The 24,571-nt window shown below is 38.9% G+C and overlaps 1 protein-coding gene across 3 annotated transcripts in view; it reads right to left on the bottom strand.

Moving 5' to 3' along the window:
• The window catches only part of RBM26 (RNA binding motif protein 26), a 75,472-nt gene that overhangs the window by 38,554 nt on the left and 12,347 nt on the right, over nt 1-24,571 (bottom strand). For all 3 annotated transcript variants that reach the window (XR_016280154.1, XR_016280153.1, XM_089511179.1), the window contains exons 2-12: nt 20,859-20,977; nt 17,954-18,090; nt 17,070-17,158; nt 15,104-15,321; nt 12,645-12,905; nt 12,007-12,246; nt 9,157-9,294; nt 8,301-8,441; nt 6,618-6,726; nt 3,273-3,432; nt 1,770-1,934 (exon numbers count right to left, since the gene is read on the bottom strand). Coding sequence is in view for 1 of the 3 variants with exons in the window: in XM_089511179.1 (XP_089367305.1) it covers nt 1,770-1,934; nt 3,273-3,432; nt 6,618-6,726; nt 8,301-8,441; nt 9,157-9,294; nt 12,007-12,246; nt 12,645-12,905; nt 15,104-15,321; nt 17,070-17,158; nt 17,954-18,090; nt 20,859-20,977 (1,777 nt within the window). In the remaining 2 variants the exon portion in view is untranslated. The remainder of the gene's footprint in view (nt 1-1,769; nt 1,935-3,272; nt 3,433-6,617; nt 6,727-8,300; nt 8,442-9,156; nt 9,295-12,006; nt 12,247-12,644; nt 12,906-15,103; nt 15,322-17,069; nt 17,159-17,953; nt 18,091-20,858; nt 20,978-24,571) is intronic.

Here is a 24,571-nt window from a genome sequence, read left to right as displayed (position 1 = left end):
AAGCCTGTGGGCAGGGAACTGTCTGTTATCCCCTCTATTGTAAACCGCTCGGATTCCCAGTGATTGGGCGGTATATAAATAAAACCTATTATTATTATTATTATTATTATTATTATTATTATTAAGTAGGATATTTCAAAGACACAGGGTGTCAGGTACAGTCTGGAAACTGTTTTTTAAAAAACAAAGAGTGTGGAAGTTTTTTCAAGACATTTTTCTGCTCTAAGAACAATATTTCATTTCCTTCATTTGCAGTTCCAAATTCTTGCAAAAACCTTTATTCTTTTCAATATGAAACATTTCCTGGGGAGGGCAGCTCTTAAGGACTGGGGGTCATACTGGCTCCTATGAGACATCAGAAAGCCACAGACTAAAGGGAGGGTTAAGAAAGGCCTTTTCTGGGCTTAAATCAGCTTGGGGTGTGTGTGAACACAGTAAATGTCTCCTACGGTCCCTAAAAGTTGTGGAGAGCATTTTTATTAAATGAAAAATGTTTCAAGGGGGTATTTTCTGCTAGTATTTATTATATAGCCTCCTTAAAAGCTTTTTATACATCACACACTATAGTGATTGATACACAGAGAGATGTATTTATATTTATAAAGAACGTAAAGACCTTCTCCTACAAGTTTCTTTGCCACTTATTACAGTGGAACTTACTTTTAAGTACATCATCATTAAGGACTGTAAATTTAGTCTGGATGAAAAAAAGGAATTTGTCTTTCTTTGAAAAGACAGTGGCTCCTTGGTATCCGCTGGGGTTTGCTTCCAGAGGCCCCCCCCCCCCCCCAATACCAAAATGTGTGGCTGCTCAAGTCCCATTATAAACAATGGTATAGTAAAATCATGTTCCTTATATAGGATAGAAAAATCAAAGTTTGCTTTTTGGAATTTATCTATTTTTGGAATATTTCCAAGCTATGGATGGTTGAATCCGTGGATAAAAAATCTGTGAATTTGGAGGGCTAACTGTACTCAGCTATATACCATATAGGGGTGCTACAATAAGCCTTTTCTGTATGCCATTCATATACTGTTATAGGATGTGTCTATGCCTGAAAGTTTAACAAAGATGGTCAACTTCTCTATGCTCAGGGGACAAGTTTTGTTCCTTTTTAAGTGGGCCAGTGTTAAAATTTTCCAACATGACCAAAAGACAAAGGTGCCTTTATATAATGGGTTATTGCCATTTCTCAAAGAGTGCTTCTTGTCTGAATAAATAAACCAGTTGACACCACTAGCTGCCATGGCACAATACTATGGGATTTGTAGTTTATTGTGGTACCAGAGCTCTCTGACAGGGAAGGCTAAATATCTCATAAAACTACAAATCCCAGATTTCCTTAGCATTGAGCCATGGCAGTTAAAGTGGTGTTAAAGTGGATTATTTCTGCAGTGCAGATGCAGCCAAAGCTTGAAAACTCTTTTTCAAGCCTTGACGTCATCTGCACTGCACATGCCATAGAAAGATCTGGCTCAAAAGACATTAGCTGGCCATCCTTATTTATATACACAATAAATTACACAAAAAGGAAGTGGGAGTGGGTTTCAATAATAAGATTAATTCAGTATCAAAAAGAATAATTCAGTATCAAAGGGTTTAACATTTGATTTTACTTTTTTAGTATTTCTTCTAGTACTGTGTGGTCTGAGATTCAAGCTATAGAAAAATAAAATACTGAAAGCTCTGCTTGAACATCAAGATACTGTGGGAGAATCTTAGTTAAGTGGGCTACTAAAATGAACAGGATCCCCTTCCCTGACTTTACCTTCTGTACTGTAGTTGGCATGAGTGGAGAACTGCCTTCTCTGTGCCAGTACACTTTGATAAATCGATTATTTAATACTGCTTCTGTGCTTGATATAGCTTTCTTTGCCTCTTCATGCATAGCAAACTGGATAAGGGCACCTTCTGGATCTCCCTGGTAGGCAACCTATGATTTGCAAGAGAAGTCAGGCATAAGCACAATGGTATTATTATGTGGTAATCAGCTATGCATGTTTGCTATCGTTATCAGTGTGCTTAGCACAACTAGTAAAAATGAACTGCACCACAAAATCTAATCTGATCTAACCAGCGTGCTAGATATTCAAAATTACAACAGGACCCATCCCATGAGGTTTATATTCTACCACCTAAACACAGTCTGAATTCAAAGAGTTGGAATGAAGGGAAAGGGAAGGTAGGAAGAGGGATCAGAGGTAGGAGTGATAATAATCCACTCATAACACCACTTGAAATAATAGATTTTTTTCCCAGAGATGTATATTATCACTTTAAAACTGGAAATGCAGACAATTTATTTACCAATATTTTTACTACATACTGCTGAAAGGAAAGGTAGGGTATTGTTTTCAAGAACTGAAGAAAAATATATCAGTACCACCCAATCACATTTTTCAGGTAATGTTCAAATGACTTTAGATCCATCTGTCTGATTTCTCATTTTAAATGTACTCCCACAAAACAGAAAGAGAAGGCAAAAGGTTGGTTTGGGGGAACATCTTGGTAAGGAACTGGCAAAACCACCTCTGACTATTCCGTACCAAAGAAAACCCTATGAAATTCATGGAGTTGCCATAAGTCAACAGATGACCTGAAGGCCTATATACACACAGAGAGAAAATCTTGGAAATGTTCCATCTTTTCTATGTCCTTTGGAGAAAACTACCACAAATCTATCTGAAGAACCATGATGGGACTGCTCTTGTGATAAAGGTCCAAAATATACTACAGACATAATCCAGTTGGAGACTCCTTTCACTGCCCTGGCTCAGTGCTAGGGAATCCTGGGAACTGTAGTTTGTTGTGGCACCAGAGCTCTCTGACCAAGAAGGCTAAATGTCTCACAAAACTAGTTCCCAGAATTCCCTAGCATTGAGTCACAGCAGTGAAAGCTGTCTCAAACTGGATGATTTCTCAGTGTGTTTTGGACCATAGCTGCATATAGACTTATTTTGTCTCTCTTTGCACAAGTTTATTCACCGTTACAATACCTTTTACTCCAAGAAGTGGCAACAGAGGGCTAATGTATGGTGACACACATAGCAAGAAACAGAGTCAAGAGAACTAAAGAAAGAGGAAGTGTTGATAAAGGAAGTAGGGATGGAATGAATGTAGAGAAGATATACATTTTACATCTGGCTGTTATATTCAGAATAAAGTGGGAAATAATTTTCAAAACTTCCTCATAATAAAGCCATCATCATAACCACATTCTAACTGGTAACCAGTTCTAATAATGCAATAAAACAGTCAAGTTAACACCTACCTGCAAATTCACTATATTTCCAAATTTGCTGAAGTGCTCGTTTAGTTTGCTGATATTGTTAAGATCTGGAGGAACTTTCCTCAATTCAAGTTTGGTATTTTCATTGCCGAACTGCACCTTCTTCTGAAAAGCTGGACTGTTCATTCGATTAAAGTTTTGCCTGAAACAGACAAGGTTGAGGATTGTTTTGACGCACTTATATCGAACAGCTACTTAACTGGATGAATTTACCAAGATTATGCTCTGCCGCCATCAACTAGCCAGCACAAACCAAGATAATATATTCATATGAACTGTCAGAGGGACATGAATTCAACATCTACATGTACAACTCAACACCCTCCTCAAGATCTTTTTTCAACCTGTCTCTATCAAACACCTGGACTGCTTTTTAAGATTGCAATGTATTTAAAATGTAGTTTGAAAATGTAACAGAATGTTTCTTTAAAAATAAAACCACGACTACCATCAAAGTACACTCAGAGTGTGTGATCCTGTTTGAACAGCTCTTACGTCATGTTATCGGATCTAGGTGAATAAAAGAAAGCATCAGGGACCTCTAGGAGGGGGAACTGAAGGGAAATCTCCTATTTTCATATGTTTGATGAGCTGCTGCCCTCATGGCCCTTGACACACTATCTTTATCTACACTAGATTTTAAGCTTAAGAAAAAGTTATGAATTTCTTGAAACTGTACGCAGATATATACTCAGCTCAATTGCTAAAAGCCACTAAAAGTGATTTTCACTTTCAATATTAAAGCTGCTTGATAATTCATAAGTCAACCAAGGTTGGCATAGGCTAATTTACTTTAAGTTCATAAGGTACTGAACCAGACAACATCCAAATGATTCTAAGTTCCTCCACTGAAAAGCAGCAGCATATCTTGAAAATTAAGAGGATGTATTAAATCCAGCCCTACCTTCTCAACAGTGATTAGACAACAGCAAAAAGGACAGGATAGGCAGTAATACATTCAGATTATCTATTAGTAACAGTGCATAGTCAAGTCTGACTCCAGTGAACCATACACTTAAAAGTTAAATTCCTCTAATGCATGATATGTGATGTGGCTGCTTTTGGAGACAACCCATAATCCCCCAGTGTAGCTGCAAGAAATCTGACTAGTGTTCTACACAGAACCATATCACATATTTTCTGAAAAGCCTACACTGGTTACCTATTTATACTAAATCTATATAAGGTGCTCATGCGTTCCTTAAATATTCACCTCTTCCCCAAACAACTTATGCATGAATTAAGTCATTTCCCTGTATTACTTGACCAGAGAAGTACATTATCATTTTTTTAAAAGAGATAAAAGTGACAGGTTTTATGTTGTCAAAACACTCATATAACAGATCATAGCACAAGTGGTCTTGATGGTTTTGATGATCATGCAGGAAGGCATCCAATATCTCCCAGTGCATGTGGAAGAATGGCAGCAGCAACAAGAGAGTTGCCTTAAAAAGAGCTGGCTTAAAGGCAACCTCTGGAGGGCAACCACCTTTTTTTTCTCATCACTGCTGCTATATATTTTTTTCTTTTACTCTTTCTGTCACCATCACTGTGTGCCATCACTTCCTGTCAATTTTTTTTCCTCCTGCTACCACAGCTCCCATGGGCTGGGGATAATGTCTCAACACCAGCTTTTTCACCTCTCCTTTATCTAATGATGGAAGAGCGTTTGAAGGTGTCATTAGGCACTGAAGAAAAAGATAATTAATGGCATAGGTCCAACTCCAGACTATCTGAAAGACTGCATCTCTCGATATTGACCTAGCAGAGTCATAGGGGCTGTACAGACAGGTGGTGGGACGCTGCCCCTTTTCGCCCCGGATTGGGGCTGCAATAATTGCATGCCGCGGCATCGTTCTGCCCTTCAGAGGACTCAAGATGAAGCCGCCCCAAGCGGCTCCTTGGAAGGGGCGTCATAAACACCACACTGTGGCGTTATGTCTTTTCCGTGATGCACTGTTTGGGCACTGCACTGGAGGTGCGGCATCCTGGTGCGTGCCAAAATGGCACCTGGGTGGTGGCATAACAACTTGGAGCATGCAGATGCTCAGCCCTCACCCCATCCACAGGCCGGCACAGTGTTGGTCTGTATAGCCCCTTAAAGATCCAAGCTGTGAGAGGTTTCTATCAGTCTCGTCACCATCACAGGCTCACTTGGCGAAGACATAGGAGAGTGGCTTCTTAGATACATTGTTAGCCCTCTTGAGCCTCATTATTGAGAGAAAGGTGTGATATAAATGAAAATAATAGTAACAGATCTCACCCTGTTTATTCCCTTCCATGAGAGACTAGGCTGGCTCCTACTCAACTTTTCTTGTCCTGCCACACAAAGATCTTTTTGTTTAAGCAGGCATTTAATGTGGTTACTTGCAGAGGCTTCTTGTAGCGGGGTGGATGCTTAATTTTAAACTTCTGTATGCTTTGTAACAATTTTATACTGCTTTTAATCAAATGTTTTAATGTGATAATTTTAATTGTGTTTAAAATGCTTACTATTTTTTAGCTGATTCTTTTTGTGAGCCAACTTAGGCCCCATTCTGGGAGAAAGGGGACCTATAAAATTCAGTCACTCATGGATCATCACATCCTATATTATTAAATGGTGGCAATGTGAATGTGGAGACATTGAAGAGTGCATGTTCACATTGCTGCCATTTAATAATACATGGTGGGATTATCTGGGGTTTTTTACATTTGCATGGGGTCTTTGAACCAAATCCCTGTGGATCTGAAGGACAAACTGTTCATACAATAAATATATAGTTTTGGGCTGTAGATGCCGTGGTATCAATAGTGATGCCAAGTAACTATGCCAATTGGGCTTTCCACTCCAACAGGATATTGAAGTGTCATGAACCCCCCAGTTTAGAATGCCCTCTTATGGGAAATTAGTGTGGTGTCAATGCTGCACTGTTTTTGTTGCAGGTTAAATATCCGCAAATGCATGTAACTATTCTCAACTTCATATATTTTAAATTTGTATTTTTAAACCTGGCTGAAATAGTTTTATGCTTCCCAATATTACTATTTTATGTTTAACTTTAATTCATAATCACTTTGAAAGTTTAGATTTTGGGCCCATGACTCAGAAGTCCCCTTTGGGAATTCATATAAATGCAAAACAAAAGAGTGATGACTGCAGCACCCCCACATATATAGGTCAAGATATCATCCCTCTTCCAGTGGGCAATGTTCCAAACCAAGTAGTAGTTTTAATTGGAAAATCATGTATGAGTTGGAGACACAGGCATTAAAAACACACACATTTGAAATGCAATTTATATTCCAGGTATTAATACATAGCTAGCAAATCTAACAAATACTCACTTGTCAAACCAATTCTTCTTTGGTGGGACTCCATCACCTGAACCAATTGTTCTTTTTCGAGACTCAGAATCTACTACTATCCTCATGCTGTTTTTATTAGGAGGCTTTTCTATGTGGAAGAAAAGAGTACACTGATTAATTTTTAAAGGATGTTTGTCTGTGCATTTTATAGTAGGAATTTCTCTCCTTATTACTATCAGCTGACTTACTGCATTTTTGGAACACACTATGTGCTGTTTTTCTTCAAACCCAAGGTCCCTTTGGTTCAGCACTGATCTCCAACAGATACCAAAACCAGATGCTTCAAAAGGAAGTGCAAGAAACCCCACAGGGCAACTACAGAATACATTGCCCAGAAAGCAACATTTCTTTTCAACTCCAGATATTTAGCAGATGGCTTACGACTTGAAGCCTGAAAGGGATTCCTTTGATATTTTCCAATATTTAAAAAAAAAAATAGACATGGGAGGGGGAGGCATAAAGGCATAGTGTAGATGTAACATGCATAGAAGAGCAGGAGTGTCTTCCTGGTCTGTACACTCTACTCCCTTGCACATGAATCTCTCCAACCATTTTCAAACCATACTGTGTCGCACAATCCTTTGGCATCCTGGGTTTATGTAGTTCCCGAAAGCATAATCAAACTTTAACCAACTTTTAATCAAACATTAACTAAGTTCCTCTAGTCAAATTATCCTAAAGTACAAGATCTTCGAGCCCCTATTAGCCTAGCTTTTACTCCCTAGGAAACAAGAATACCCTTTTTCAGAATGTATGGGGAAAACTAAAATGGGGAGGGACGCCACTTCTTTTAACAGGTGCAACATCCAAACTTTGATCGGCCTTCTTTCCACTGTCAACCTTAGCTAATATGTAAAACATATATAATTGTCTGTCACTGTATCCAATGCATCTCCAAAGCATAGAAAATTATTTGTGCTTTGCTCTTAGCACTCAAAATACATTTTTCCAATAGAAATCCCCTTTCCTTTTACTCTAGAGGTAGGGAACGTACAGCTTCCCAGATGCTATTTCACTTTCCACCAGCCCTAGCCAGCAGAACCAATGGTGAGGGCTGACTGGAGTCCATCCACATATGTAAGGCAGTATGCTCTCCATCCCTGTTTTACTCTTCATCTGGTTCGTTAAAGAGCCCAAAAACCTTGACTTCAATTTTTCATTACTTGACATGACAAAGACAATGAATGTACAGTGGGTCCTTGCTATCTGCCGGGGTTCGGTTTCAGGACCCCATGTGGATACCACAATCTCATTCAATACAATGCCATAGTGAAATAGTGTTCCTTATATAAAATAGCAAAAGCAAGGTTTGCATTGTGGAATGTATTTATTTATGACTATTTTCAAGCCATTGATGCTTGAATCCATGGCTACAGAGGGCCGACTATATAGAGGAAGTAAAAATAATAACATCTGTTTAAGGCCAACCTAGGATTACACTGATGTTGAGGACAGTGGAGAGTGCCTTTGGTAGTACCTTCCCTTTCATAAGCCTGCTCCTCCCAGAATATTTGCAAGTAATATGGGGGAGAGCAGAGTATAATGATTGGTAGGCTCTTACAGGTGGAGAATTTACCTGCTTGAAGCAACATGCAGTTGCCAACTTTTGCTTTTAGGCAAGAAAAGTCTTAAGGCCAGAGCTCAAGAAATCTTTCACAATACCTCTTGGTGGCAGGTCCATATCACCTGATGTAAGTCCTATCAGATTTGGTCTTTGAGCATGCACTCTGTGTCTATACATCGGTCTTGAAGTGCTAGTTATACTTGGCGCTTCAGGATTATAACCATCTGTGTCATATGTTTCTGTTAAGGAAAAAAAATAGTTATACTAAAATGTACAACCAGCTGTGAAATAACCCATGTTCAAATTAGGTAGTTTGAGCAATACTCTTTGTACACAGTGGCTTTATTTTCAGCAAAATCCAAAGAACTGTTTTGGTTCATGCAGACCCCAGTGGGTGTCTGATCTTGCTCTTTGAACAACTGGGGCCCGATGTATATTTATAAAAATACTTTTGAAACTGCTGAATTTCTAAAGCAGTTTGCTAAGGGAAAATGATTAAGGGAAAGAAATACATTCAGTGTTCCATCAGGTTCCCAGAATTAGTTTGTCACAAATCATTTGATCATGACCTTGACTATAAAACTACAGTAATTTATTCAAAAATGCAGGTTACTATCACACACTACATTATGTTACTCTTTTTGCCACTAACAATCTTGCACTGTATGGCAACTGGGTGTTATCCAAATAAATTTTCCTGCTGATTTTTTTTATCAGTAGAACAAAAGGAGTGACTGCCCTTCCTCTACACCCTCAAAATCTGCTTCATAAAGTTCAGAGACCCTCTTAGAACAGACTTTGTGAGATGTGGGACCTGCAGGAGGGGAAAAAAAATCTGTTGTACATGACTGACAGTAGCTTTCATCTTATAATACTGTGAACATTCACTGTATCTGTGTAATTATAATAACAGCATTCTACATTATCATAGGTTTAAAAATTATATTACCATACCTGTAAAAAGAGAGGGTGGAGCAGGAGGTGACTGGTGATGAATACCTGTTGTTACTACTGTAGGGACAGAACTGGTTGCAGAATTTGGAGGGGCATCCATACCAGAGGGCTGCAAAGGTGGAAGTGGAGGTGGTGGTCCTGCCAAAAACAGAAGCAATGAAGGGTGAAAAATGAAGGAGAAAAAGCAACCTGTGTGTGCGTGTGTGTGTGTTTTAAAAATCCTGGTCTATCTTAACCAATGAATCCATCTACAACAGGATGAGGTACTGTAGAAGAACAGCAGGCCACATTAACCCCAAGACACCTTGGAGGCTGTGTTTCCCCCACCACAAAATATTACAAAACAATTTCCCCACACTCCCTCTAGAGGACTAGAGGGCATGTTTGTTGTTGTTGTTGTTTTTGTAATATGTTTCACCCTGGAGAACACAGACCTGAGGGCTACAAAAATAGCTCTGGGAGGACACATGCAGCCTGTAGACCACACCTTGCTCACCCTGATCTAGACTTTCACAACTGAACAGCAGCACAGTGTAGCCTAATGGTAGAAATATACACTTATGTTTCTAACTGTTGAACGGTTTTACAATGACCCTCTGTATGTAGATATAGGGTTTAACTAATACTGTGTAAGTGTGAACAACCAAGATTCTCGATCTGATCTAATGAAGTGTGCAGCAATCCTCAACTCTTACTCCAAATAAAACCTGTTAATCATTAAGAATGTCAAAAGATGCTTTGTAGTTTTTGCTGCAATAGATGAATACTGCTACTCCTTTGGAAACTGTTCAAGTCTGTAGCAATCAGGGAAGTAAACCACAATTCATCCAGAGGGAGAGATGGGCAGGCCAATTTTAGGCCTTGCCTGAAGAAGAAAAAGAAGAAGAAGAAGAAGAAGGGCCTTCCCTTTATCCACCATAATCCAGAGGGAGAGACAGGCCAACTCCAGGCCTTGTCTGAAAAAGAAGAAGGGCCCTCCCTCTATCCAACTTCATCCAGAGGGATGGGAAGGGCCACTCCAGGCCTTGCCTGAAAAAGAAGAAGGGCCCTCCCTCCAGTCCATCTGCTGTGGTCCAGACATCAGAGGAAGAGAAGAACTGCTGGACCTGATCCCCTTCTCCACTGCAACTCCCTTCTCCTTTTGTGTCTTGTCTTTTTAGACTGTAAGCCTGAGGGCAGGGAAATGTCTAATTTTAAAAAATGTAAGCCGCTCTAATAGCCTTTTGGCTGAAGAGCGGGGTATAAATACTAAAAAAAAAAAAAAATTCCACGTTAGTTCACTAATGAGTAATATTATAACACAGTTTTCTTTCAGGTGAGGCATATTGGGTGAAAAAGAACAGCAGCAATTCCTATTACTGATTCTAGCTTGCTGCCTGAACATCAACAAATTCATAATTCACTCATCAGAATTTTAACTAAATCAGGCAAAGGGGCCCTTGATAACACTCATCTGAAACATAGATACTGGCCTTTTACTAATTCAAGGTCCATTTCAATGTGCCAGTTTTACCCTTCAGTGTTTACATACTCTGAACCCTGTGTAGCTAAAGGAGCACCTTCTTGTACATTTCTTCCTCTTATACAGTAAGAAATTTTTAATCTATTTTGAGATGTAGCAGATTGCTATAAAATAGATCCTCATAACACTGAACTCCCTCTATTTGGGGATGATTGCTTATCTTCTTCCCCATGTCATTTTAAACGGTAGATTAAAAACAATTTTATTCTGGCAACCTTTTCTCTTAATGACATTTTAATCTCAAGCACTGTAACATTTCAGTCTTGTCTTATGCCTCTATAAATGGTTTTAAACTTTTTGTTTGATTATTGTTTACTTCATAATTTATTATGGTTTCTGCTGATATGAAGCTATGTTGTACACCATTCAAAGAATTAATATGGAACAGTATATAAACTTAATATATACAACCATTAGTTTATCATGCTGCTGTTATTTGCCCAGGGGAATTTTAAAGTGTTCTGCAGCTCCACTGAAATAAATAAAATTCAAGTACGATTAATGTACTCTACACTGCATCCATAGTGAATGTTTGTAGCAAAACAGGCTAAGAAATCAATCTCACAAAATATTACATAATTCCATCACTTAAAAATTACCTAAGAAGTCATCTATATAAAATAAAAGTTATTTTATCATTTTAAAAGTAAAAAACAATAGTCAGCATCTGGCGCATGCTCTACCTGCTCCCCAAATGGTTTGGGACTGTGCTTCAACCCAAAGGGGGCAAAATATTTGGAAAATTTAACAATCTCCAAATATTGGTTGGCATTCAGCAAAGGCTGGTTCAACGTAATTCCTTTAGCTATGCTAGAGGGACATTTCCATCAAATTGAATATAAGGTTACAATCTGTCCATGTGGAGAGTGCCAACCAGAATCCATATCTCACATTCCTCTTTATTGTATATTTTATAAGGATGACAGACTACGATTAATTACCCTTTTATTAAATAGACATCCAGGTAGGACCTCTGAATGGTACCTGAAGTTTTTATTGGCATATGAGGACAAAAAGATTACAGAAGAATTTACAAAGTTTATTTTCTCTGCTACAAAAATTTGTAAAGTCATGTGCTTTAAATGCGAGTAGTGGTGTTCTCTCCCGGCTCAAACACTTATGGAAAATTGGGGTGGGTTGGATTATGAAGTGGTGAGTCTGTTAACAAAACCCTTGCTATAATGTATTTTACATGTTCGTTTATAGACTGTGTATGTACTACTCTTGCTGTTATTTAATTTGTTGCTATTGTTGTAGTTTTGTTTTTTATACTGCCTATGGTTTAACTGAAATAAAGGCATTCATTCATTTTAAAATGTACATTTTACCTGTAACAGGTGGAAGGCTAGGTGGTAGAGGGCCCGGAGGTGGAACCGGAGGTCTAAGGTTTACAGGAGGAGGAGTAAGAATAGGTGGCGGAGGAGGAAGCCCTGGAGGAGGTGGTCCTTCAACAACGGGGGGCTGTGCTGGAAAAGGCAGTATGCCTGGAAGGTTCACATCTTCTACAACCACAGGGTCACTTCCATGATCGAAAGGACACATATCTCCTCTCATACAGAAACCCTTTTCTGAAATGTAAAAACAAAGAATTACTAGCAAAGCCTGAAATCTTCTGAGAAATACAAACTAACAGTTTCCCATTAAGTTTATTTATTTGCTGGACACGATATTACAATTTGATAAACCTTTCTATTGCAAAAAAAGAAAAGAAACGTTTTACCTTTACTTTACTTTTTATATTTAACTTTTAACAAAAAGAAACAAAATATATAAATACCAAAGACAAAAAAAATCACTGAATGAGAATATTTAAAACTTTCATATGTATCGTGGTTTTTTCATAATTACCTAGATGTAATACAAGAACTCTCATTTTATCAGTATGAATAGGATCAGCGAATGGTCTTAAGAAAACAATCTTGAAAATGTGCACCATCCACATTAGCATTAACCTTTCTAGACTTACCATCATAGTCTCTGCAACGTTTCTTTGGCAGTGGTGGCCTACCATAGGAACTGTGGTCTAGCTGTTCTTCATGAAATTCTGACCAACTTTCAGTAGTATTATTTCCATGGTGAGCAGGAGCAATTACTGTTATAGTGCTACTTAGTGTAGGCACAGGATAATGACCAGATGAAATGTTTGTAACAGAAGAAACAGGAGTATAATTGTTTTCTAATGGCTCTGTTCTGTCCAAGTCATATTTTGGCTTCCCTAGATCCCGCTCTGAAATAAAATGTTTGAAAAGGGGACAATGTGAAGACTATTATATGCAAAAAGTCTAATACTGTGCAGGCCGACCAACCTATCTAAAATTCAACCACAGCTGGTATAATGATCAACAGTCACATAAGATAGGTAAAATGTTTTTTTCACAGAAAAGGTTCTGTCTGATATCAGAGCCAAAGTTTGACTGACGTTTTTGTAGTGGTGTGGCTTCAAGCTGTTTCTAACTTATGGTGATTCTCATGGGTTTTCTTGGAAAGATTTGTTCAGAGAGAGTTTGCCCTTGCCTTCTTCTGAGGTTGAGAGAGTGTGACTTGCCCAAGGTCATCCAGTGGGTGTCCAAGGCTGAGAAGTGATTTGAAGCCTGGTCCGCAGGGTAATAGTCCAAGTGCTCAAATCACTACACCACAATGACTCCCTTGATTGAAGTGGATCTATATAATCAACTTATTGAAGGTGAGTAGAGTTGGCAAGCCACTGTTTTCTCAAACATGCCCAGGAAAGAAATGTAACCCAGTAGTCTGTAACTATTGAGATATTATAAATCCACTCTTGTTCCCTCCCACAACTGCATCAGTGTAGTTGGACTGTGTGTTCTATTAATCCAATTCTCTATCCTAATGAAGCATTAACAACTTTCTGGGCATTGCTTGGCATCTCCTTTCTGCTAAATTTGAAATGCCGTTAGGGCAACACTTTAGAATACAAGTGGTTAACTGGACTTAATCCAGCATTGAATCTGCAAGTTCAGGATTTAGCAACTGACTAAATGGGCAATGGACAATTAAACAAGACAGACATTTCAAATAAATGTAGTATTGCACTTTCACTTCTACTTGTGGTGTGCAAAGTTTAAAAAAAGTAATGAAAGGGCAAACAGTATCTCAACAGATTCCAAGTTTATGGCTACAAAGCTATTTACCTGCATGAGAGTAAAACATGTTCACTAAGATTTATTTTACTTGTAAGTAAATAATAATAATAATAATAATAATAATAATAATAATTTTTATTTTTTATTTTATATTCTGCTTAATCTCAGGGAATCCAAGCGGATTACAGCAGTAAATTAACATACAATTAAAAGAGAAATGCATTAACATTCCAAAATCCCCAACCCTCCCCCCAGCATAAAAACACAATGTTTTTAAAAACAAGATGTGTTTAAAACACAATATTACTGTACTTTAAAATATACACATCTCAAACCAGTTTGGTATGTATTCAGAGGTAGCAGTGTTGGCTATATAGCAGGGTATAATAACATCCAAAATCCACAAAACAGTGAAAGCTTTGTTGGGGCAACCAAAATGCACAAAATACACAATGAAAGCTTTCAAATCTCCACTAGCTTCATCAGGTATAGGTATTAAAAATGCATACAGGAGATTTTTTATAAAAAAAATATGATGATGTTAGTCACAGCTCTGTGTTTTGTCTAGATTTTGTTGTTGTGTTGCTCTGTATTGAGATGGCATGGAGTGACAGATATGCAAGCAGGCCCCTCCTCCTTCTGGCCATGTGTTACTGAGAACAAAACATGTTGGAGTCCAGGAGATAAAATGCCATCAACAATATAAAAAGGTACTTCCTCTAGATCCAGCAGGTCTCCATTTCTTGTGAGGTTGCAAACCCCTTTATTAAGCAGAGAATATTGAATTTTTCAAAAGAACCCATGCATTTGCATTAGGAAAATTTTAAGTACTGTTTTGGTAAAATGTGCCAAACGTAGTCCCAATTTAAAAAAAAAGTTTTACCTTTGCTGGAGGTAGAAACTTCAAATAGTAAAGTCCCTCCCTCTTTAGGATTCCCCTGTTGCAGCTAAAATGTGGTATCTTTACATCCATATTGAGGTAGCCATGTTGGCCATATAGTAAAGTACAATAGCATCCAAAATTCACAAAACAGTGATACCTTTATTGGACCAACCAAAGTGCACAAAATACATGATGCAAGCTTTCAAAGCACCACTGGCATCTTCATCAGGCAAAGATGTTAAAAATCATACAGGAGGAAAAAGTATTTAAAAATATGATGAAGTTAGTTACAGGCCTGCATTTTGTCAAGATGTTGTAGGTGTGACTAACATCGTCATATTTTTCCATCTTAACTGAATGAAAGTGTTCAACTACAGTAGGGTATCAGGTCACAGCTTGGAGGTGTTGATTTTTAATACTGCAAGACAACATAAAGACTACCTCTACTCCTAGTTCTACTTCTGGTTCGACTTCTGCTCCTGTCCCTGTCTCGATCCCGCAACCTTTCCTTGCTCCAGCTTCTACTACGACTTCTACTGTAGCTCCGGCTCCGCCCTCTTCTTCTGTTGTAACGGTCTCTATAGGACTCTCTTCGTGGAGGATTCCGATCATATTCTCTCTTGCGAGAGCGCTCTTCTTTCTTTCTTTCATCCCTGCTTCTAAATATTTTGGATTGTTATACAGAAAAAATACTCTATGTTCTAAATAAATTTGGAATCTACAATTTAGATCAAAGAGAAAAATGTAACTATTCATATAACAATCAATGGACACATTAATCAAAACTTGTACATGGATGCACAAGCTACTTTAAATTACAGTATTGAGCAGGAAGTTACCATACCGGCATAGAAGCATTTTAAATTAATCTAAGTTGGGGGTCTCTGTGATGTTTCAGACTCATGAAGAAAATGTTGCATGTATTAGATACAGGTAAAGTATATTTACATATGCACTGTACAGTAGATAGTATAAGGTAAGAATCTTCTAGAAGGAGTGAGAAAAGAGACTGTGTGCTGCCTTGCTCCCAGAAGGGTAAATGCTGGTGTATGACACTTGGTAAAGGGTGAGAGTAGTGTGGTTTGTGGATTAGTTGATTTGGTGTAGGAGTCAGAATTGGGGTCAGAGCTGGCGAGAAAATTAATGTAGGAGAGATGTGACTGAGATGTATTAAATAAATTCTGTCATGTTATGGTCAATTTATATTTGATAAATTATTATTCTTTACATTATATACTTGACTCCCGAGAACTCTACATATTAGAAAGCTTGAGTTCAGACATGGTGTCTACAAGGGCAACAGTTAATACAGGGGTGGTGGTGTCTAGTGAGGATATGAGTATTTCACAGGAACTCAAGGGCATCTAGGAGATCCCCACAGCTGGTGTCCACTGCAGAAGGACAGACGTCCACACACTGGAGGCAGATGTGGGATAAGCAGAAGACCCACACATTTGGTAGCAGTGGAGAGATTAGTCAAAATTCTCATAGGCTCATTCAGGTGCTGGAAGATACTGTACATACTTGACTATAAGTCGATCTCATGTATAAGTCGAGGGAAAGTTTTGGGACCAAAATTATGGATTTTGATATGACCCTTGGATAAGTCGAGGGTAAAACTTATGGGCATCTAACAAATGATGTAAAGGATGAATCAAAGGAAAACAATGCCAAAGAACTTACAAAATTCCTGCAGGGATAACATTTTGTTCTCATACCAAAGGCTGGATGGATGAGAAAATAGAGGAGGGGGGGAGGTTCAGTGATTCCAGGGCAAATGGAACTCTTGCTTTTCACCAGGCGATGGTTCTTTTTTTTAAATGAAAGTTAAAGTACAGTTCTTACACTGACCCATGGATAAGTCGATTCAGGGTTTTTGGGGCCAATTTTTTGACATAAATTTCTAGACTTATAGATGAGCATATACAGTATCTCTCTCTTCCTTTTACCACATATTCTTGATATGACAAAGGATCATGGAAAGAAACATAACTGAATTCCTAAATAGCTCCTTGCTAATGCCTTCTCAGTATATACTAATATGTATCAAGTCACACTGATACTGCAGAAATATCAGTGAGATATGTGAGAGAAGAAAAATCAAGAAGTTGACAGCTTTCTAAAACAGAATTATTCACTGTATTTTCAATAAGCTGCACTTTAAACAACAGTACAGATTGGATGATGCTACTGAATAAAGAATATGAGTTTAATTTAGTAAAACATTCTCTCTATACATATTGTGCATGGAAAGTTGCCTATTTGTGCACTTGCATCCTAGTTATGTATCAAGGACAAATTTTCGGAAAAACAAGTTAACACCCAACATATTGATGTAAATCAGGGTCAGGACATTTATATACAAAAAGGGTTAGCCATTCAAAAATCTGAAACCACTATCAATTACCTGGGTTCTCGGTACCGCGAACTTGACTGAGGGGGACTATGATTTAGTCTTCTAGAAAACTTTTTCTCTCGCTCTTCCTCTTTAATTACCTTGATAAAAGAGGAAGATTAAAAGCAAGCATGAGTACAACACCGAGAAAATTTTCTTCCAGAAACAAATAACAATTTCTAATCCTGCTTGCACAAATTATTCCAGACCTGTGCTCTTTCCAACCATGACCTTTGCAAACACATTATATCTCACACACCTCTCCCACATAGAAGATGCCATGGTATATCAATTTCCTAGCCAAAATAACAGATAAAGCAAGTCTCTAAAACATTTTTACACCAATATATCATCACTAAGAGTTCTTTGTAGCACACACTTCTAATAATACGAATCACAGAGGCTGAAACAGATGGGCCAAAAGAATCGTGTTAAGACTGTGCTGACCCCGATCGCACTGAGACTGTGGCGACCGAATGGGTCTGCTTCCAAACCAGGCCTCTGCCGCAGTCCAAAACCCAGCCACTGGCAGGAGCAGCTTTTTGCCACTCCTTTTTGTGCCAGCTTTTCCAGGTTTGCAGGGGCTCAGCACAGCTTCCAGCCACTTTCGGGTTGTGGGTAGTATAAACCCCACACCCCAACATGGCCCAAAGCCAGCACATTTTGCCTGTCTGTTTTTGGCCAGAGTCTGATTTCTATTTGTAAGCTTCCCATCTCTATGATATACATCCTTAAGATTCACTATGGTTTAATTCTATCCTTAACGAGTGTGTATCACAGCCTTAAACATACTTGATATGTGCTTGATATGTCATATCAAGAAAACAGCACATTGAATATACAAACCAAATTACAAGAAAAGCTTGAACAAAGAAGCAAGCACAAAGAATTACTACCTCTTCCTTTTTTGTATCTTTTTCTTGGTGTTGAAAGAAGTCTGATTTCAGGTTTCCTGATAATGGCTGCTCTGGTGGAGGTAGATAGCTTTTTGTATTCACAGCATCAAAAAGTTTTTCCACAAAGATCTGGGTCTCTAAATTGCAGTGAGAAAGGTACACAAATTAGCACTTCAAAAAAATAATGTAATGGCTAATGCCACTAAGAATGTAATCATTTTGTGCCAATAAAAAAATAGCCATTTGTCAGTCTGCTGTATATGAAAAATGCATGCAAGAAATCAATTCAACTTTCTGAGGGGCTTTTACTCTGAGGTAAACCACTACTACTGCTACTACTACTACTACTAACAACATTTGATCAATTGTCCCCATTGTTATCCTTACAACACCTCATCATGTAGATTAGAATGAAAGATTGTGATTGGCCCAAGATCACCCAGTGAGCTTCATGTCCAAGTAAAATCTGAATCTCCCCAGCCATAGTTCAATACTCATCACGGTATCAGAATAACTTTCATACCAGTAGGAGCCAAACAGTACTCATCCCCCTGTTCTGTGCCACCTGCTCTCTTTAATCACTGGGACAATGCTATTCCAAAATTTCATGTTTGAAAAGCATGAAAAACATGGATACTACCCTAATATACTGCATTCTCCAATGGAGGAAATATTTTATTGCAGTCATAGACCAGTATATTAAAGCCAATTACAATACAATTACATATATATGAACATTTAACATAACATAACAAAGTAAAACATAACATAACCGAGTAAAACAAGTAAAATTACATATTAAATAGTAAAATGAAGGCAATTCCAGATAAACATTTAGCTGATATCAGTGGACCCCTACTAAACGAGAAGGGACCAGCACTTCATTATTATACTAAACTTTAGTGCTAATCACTGCTGAGCAAAATTGGCCACCTTGAATGTTGTGCTAGGATCGGTATGAGAAAGTAACAGGAAGACCTGAAACTGTTCAGTGTGTCCAATATATTTATGCAGTATTATGCAATAAGATCAAATTGTAAACCTCTATAGAACAAGCACTGAAGAAACACATATTCCACTGATTCACTTTGACCAGAATGACATAAGCAGCGTCTCTCCTAATACACTATTTTCTTATACTGTGTTTCAAGAACAGCTGAGGAAAGAGCACAACATCAAGCCAAGGGAAACGATGTTTATGCAGTTTTAAATTGCTTAAGTATTCCATAAGAGTTGTAAAATACCTACTATATTCACTGACAAGAAAAGAAGGGGACCTATTCAGATCTATTTGTCACTCTATATAAGTAACACACTGTTTAATAGCTGTTTAGCCTGGTCAAAACTCATACTTAGCAAAAAAAAAGAAAGGGTAGAAGCTCAAAGCTAGAATTGTAGTACTAACAACATGATGCCATGTAGATTGAAATTCATCCTTCAAGATAAGGGGAGCAAGTCCAATAGGAAAAAAAGGATATTCTGATCCATTAATTGAGAGTGATGATCCAAACATTAATCTCTGTGCTTAGAAAACCTGCCTCCAGCTGCAAGACAGCACTGGAGACACATTCTGGGACCTGAAAAACTGATCTCAGGAATTTAGATTGTACACACGCCAGTGTTGCAAAATTATGGAAAAGACATTGTTAAGCACTATATACAAGTTGGGCTATTGACTTTTCTACAACTAAAGTCAGTCCTTTTTATCCACAGATTCTTTATCCACAAAGTCAAGCATCCACGCCTTGAAAATACTTGACCCTCCTAATGAACAGAGGGGCGACCTCCACTATTTGCAATGGCGTGCACGCCCGGTGTGCGCACTCCATTCAAGCCTATGGGGCTTGAATAAGCACAAGCCTCCATTTTTGTGTGCGGGGGGTCCAGAACGTATCCCCCGTGAAAACGGAGGGCCATCTGTGTTATCTAATATTCCAATAGCAAAACTTGATTTTACCATTTTATATAAGGGCACCACTTTACTATCCATTGTATTCAATGAGACATGAACATCCACGGGTTTTGGTAACCACAGAACCAAACCCCAGCATATACCAAGGTCCTACTGCAGTTTCATGGCTGCAGGTATAAACTAGCCTTCTTTAGATCTATTTTGGGGGGGAGGGGTATGGCCAATGAGCTCCTCTGAGCATTGCTAGCAACATAATCCCCATTCCATTCACAATGGAAGAACAATTCCCTGTACAGCTCCAAGAAAGAAAATCAGAAAAAAAATTACTCAACAGCTATAAGCACTAATGTTTTCAGATGGGCAATTGTTCATAATGATGGAATAGGCTATTCCATCATGACATAGGCACATATGAACCTTTTAGCTCAATTCAGCAGAGCAGAAAGTGGGAAGTACACAAGAAATTGTCTAACTAGGAACTTTCCAAATTACTAAAACCAGGTTATCAAGAGCCTCCAAAATTGATGCTTAGTGTATATTGACTGCTATAACACAGCGAGTGTACCTGATTGTATTGTCCTCACCAAATTTCAACACAGCAATAAGGCTGTTCATTTTCCATATTCCTATTTAATATATGTTCAGGACTAGATGTACAGTGGTGCCTCGGGTTACGAAATTAATTCGTTCCGCTGTCAATTTCGTAACCCGAAAGGCTTTCGCAAGCCGAATCCCCATAGGCGCTAATGGGGAAAAGCCGCGATTTGGTGCAAAATAGCGCCGAAAAGCACCAAAAGTTTTTTCGTAACCCGAAAAAACTTTCTTAACCCGAAACAGTTTTTTTAAATTAATTTTTTTCGTATCCTGAAAATTTCGTAAGCTGGGTAATTCGTATCCCGAGGTACCACTGTAATTCAAAAATCTAATGCAAGTGACTCTTAAGTGAAGTCAGAATTCAAAACTCAACAAAACTTTGTATCCACAAGCACTTACCCTTTTGAAGAAACACATCCAGCTGATCAACACAGAGGGCTTTCAGTTCTTTTTCACTTTTATCTTTTTTAACCAAAGCAAGAACATATTTAGCTAGGGCTGACGGATCTGCATCACATCTGCAAGTGAAAATAAATACTATCAGTAATTAAGATATCTTTAAACCTTACCTCAGACTGGTACAGTGTGTTACATTATCTTCACTCTTTAGTGTTTGAAGCTTATTAAATATAACAAATAAAGTTTCAATGTATACTGAAAAGAACATTTCTTGATTTCACCTCTCACCCTGCACAGCATTTTGAACTATCATTCTGACCAGACCTAAATTCCCGACACAGGATGACCTACCTAGGAATGACAGACCTAGGAATCAAGTACGTATAAATATGTCCCCAGGCATCAAATTTATTGACAAGCCATGCTTTCTGCAACGTAGCAAGTTTCCTTTGACTCAGCTTTTAAAATGGAATTTGAAAAACTATTAAAGTATCTATCACTTCTGCCAAGCTTATTTATTGAAAAAGCTGCTTTTGATTTGTAGTTTTATCATTCCTGTTTTTATTTTACCAATGTCCTAAATATTAAATTTCTAGTTAGCTACTATTTCTATTACTTTTTATTTAGTGCTTATATTTCATAAGCAGTAAGAGGAAAATCAAGAATACTGAGATTATAATCGACACCCAAAAAAGACAGCCCCTTTTTAATTGAGATGTAAAACCACAGTCGCCCCTCCATTTTTACGGACTTTGATTATTCATGGAGGGGCAACCTCCATTAAAGTTAATGGTGCATGTGACATGAGCACATGGTTTGCAAGCAGGAGCACGTGGCCATTCAAAGCTATGGAGCTTGAATATATGTGCATTTCCAAATTCACAGGAGGGTCCAGAACGATCCCTTGTGAATTCGGAGGGAGGACTGTACTATATACTGTGTCAGCAATGGCCTTCAGCACTCTGCATTGGGCTAACAGGCCAGTCCCTGCACCTGAGAATAAATGGACATAAATCAGACATTAGGAATGGGAATACACAAAAACAGGTGGCAGAACATTTCAATCTCCCTGGGCATTCCATCTCAGATCTCAGAGCAGCAGTCACTGAACAAAAGAACTACAAACGTAGATTGGAAAGAGGAACAACAGAATTGGAATTCATCCACAAACTACAGTCCCTCAGCAATAGATTGAACAAAGACAATGGTTTCCTTATTCACTACACACACTTCAACACTATCTGTCCCCATCCTCATGGGGGTACCCTACATTCATCTATTCCCCTCACCACAGACTAGTCCCATTGCAAAATTGGTTCTGCCAGTTCATCTCCATGCACAAAGACCAGTTTCCTATCCCTTTGTGCACAAATGACCATTGTTAAAACTGGACCTGCAACTTCATTTCCAAAGTATTACACAAAGGATTTGTAATTTGAATTGACATCTTCACAAATCAATGGCATATAAATGTCTGTGCTTGGCTTCCACTCCACCAAATGCATCTGAGGAAGTAGACTGCAGTCTACAAAAGCTCATGCTGTCAATTTCTTTCTTTCAGTTAATCTCAAAGGTGCTACAAGATCTCTCTACATAGTATATACTTATGTATAAGTCAAGAAATTTTAGTCAAAAATTGATCCAAAAAACCTAGGCTGATTATCCATGGGTTAATTTAAAGGTAGGCAAGAAAAGGAAATCCTATTCGGATGTCCCTTGATATGGTGGCACAACTGCCGCTTGGGTCATCAGAGGGGCTTCTTCATGATTAGATCCAGAAGCAGGATTGATGTCTCACTGTGTGCTGCATCTCCCAACAAGGTATAGCAAAAGGAAATAAAGCTGAGTAAGCTTTCTTCAGCTGGGCCAGGTGAGGCTGAGAAAGTGCCACTACAGATCTCTCGACTGGGCTGGTGCAGGGAAGAGTGGAGCAAGGAGGTGAAGCAAAGCCCACTGAGGATTAGGCCAGGTTGAGGATCCCTTTTGGAGCTGCTCATCTTAACCTGTGAGCCAGTGCTAGAGGCGCTTCCCAACAACATGCAATGGCTCAACCAGTTAAACACCCACGTGCGGACACTGACACCACATCCGTTGATCCCCATGTCATTCTTTTGAGAGGAAGTGCTAAACATCTACCACCATCCTTTGGAATCCAAGAGTTTTATTTCATTTCTCTCCTGCTTCGTTGGCCAGTCTCCCCTGCACATTGGATAACCTGTGAAACTGAAGCGTGCTTGGAATCCCATTTCTTTAATAACTTGTTGTTGGCAGGAGTGCCCCAAAACACCAGCTATGGTACAAGCCCACCTGAGATACTCCCTTCTCCTTCCTCCTCTCCCTTCCCCCTCCTTCATAGGATTCTTTCACATGGCGAAAAGTGACACAAGCATAGCAGGATGCTCCTGTCATTATTGTGCAATTGCTTGAAGATTATCAGACAACATCACCATAATCCTGTCATGAATAAAGAGTAATTTAGCACTGCTTTTATCTGTGAACAAAAAGCGGTGCTAAAATCACTCTTTATCCACAGTATAATGATGTGATTATAGTGATGTCACATGACATTGTCTGATAAACTTCAAGGAAACAGCATAGCATCCCGCTATGCTCCCCGTCACTTTTTGCTGTGTGAAAGAGTCCTTAGAGGCTTTCCAGATCAAGGAGCAAATGTTAGGTTCCTGACGCATTGATTCATTCCTCTGCAAAACAATACAAAACAAAAAAACGACAAATAAACAGACCCTTCACCCCCTTCCCCCTTCCCCAAAACATCCTCTTATCCATGCTGGTAAAACCAGCCAAGCTCATTTGCACAAGCTGCCACTTCTGGCACTTTGGGCAGGAAAATAGTAGTACCAGATCGGGTGAATGAACCTGGCTCATCTCACCAGCATGAATGAGAGCATGTCTTGGGGAAAAGGGAGGGGGATAAAAGGCCTGTTTATCTTCTTTTTTTCTTCTGTTTGTTTAGTGGAGAGGTTGTAGAGGAAAGCTTTAATGTGTCAGAAACCTAACATTTGTTCCTCAAGCTGGAGAACCCAAACTAAAAGGGGAAGGAGAATGAGGAGGAGGAGAAGGGAGTCTCTTGGGTGGGCTCTGCACCATAGTTGGCAATTTGAGGCACTCCTGCCAACAACAAGCCATTAAAGAAATGGGACTCTGGGCAGGCTTTGCTTGATGTTGCTTGCAGATGTTGTCCAATGTGCAGATGGAAATTACAAACAAAGCAGCAGAAGAACGACATAAAACTCCAGGTTTCCAAGGGTTGATTGCAACTCATTGGTGCTTCCCCACAAAGGAGAATGGAGGCAAGGGGAGAAATGGGGAGGCAGTGGTCACAGTGGCATTGGCACCCTTGATTTATGTGCAGGTCATATTTAAATCCATAATTTCAACTCCAAAATCTATCTCATTTTATACTTGGGGTCCACTTATACACAAGTATATTGGATAAATATCAACTTAAAACTGTGAAAAACTTAGGCCCCATTCATACTGGCTTAAAAGACATGGAGGGAACTGGGATGATCCGGATGCCCCTCCCCCGAATCGCTCCGTTAGCAAGTGCCCACTACAAATTTGAAATCGAATGCATTTTGACAGAAATCGAATGCATTCTGTCTGCCGGCGAGGTGGCCGCTGTCAATCAAGCGATTGTCATGGTGACGTTTTGCAGGGCATCGGAAAGTGTCCTCCCCCTCCTCCCTTTT

This window comes from Sceloporus occidentalis, unplaced genomic scaffold (genome assembly GCF_023333645.1).
Source record: "Sceloporus occidentalis isolate IW3139 unplaced genomic scaffold, rSceOcc1.0.p SCAF_2, whole genome shotgun sequence".
Lineage (NCBI taxonomy): Eukaryota > Metazoa > Chordata > Lepidosauria > Squamata > Phrynosomatidae > Sceloporus > Sceloporus occidentalis.
Note: the sequence above shows the minus strand (reverse complement) of the source record. Positions and strands in the feature narration are given on the sequence as shown.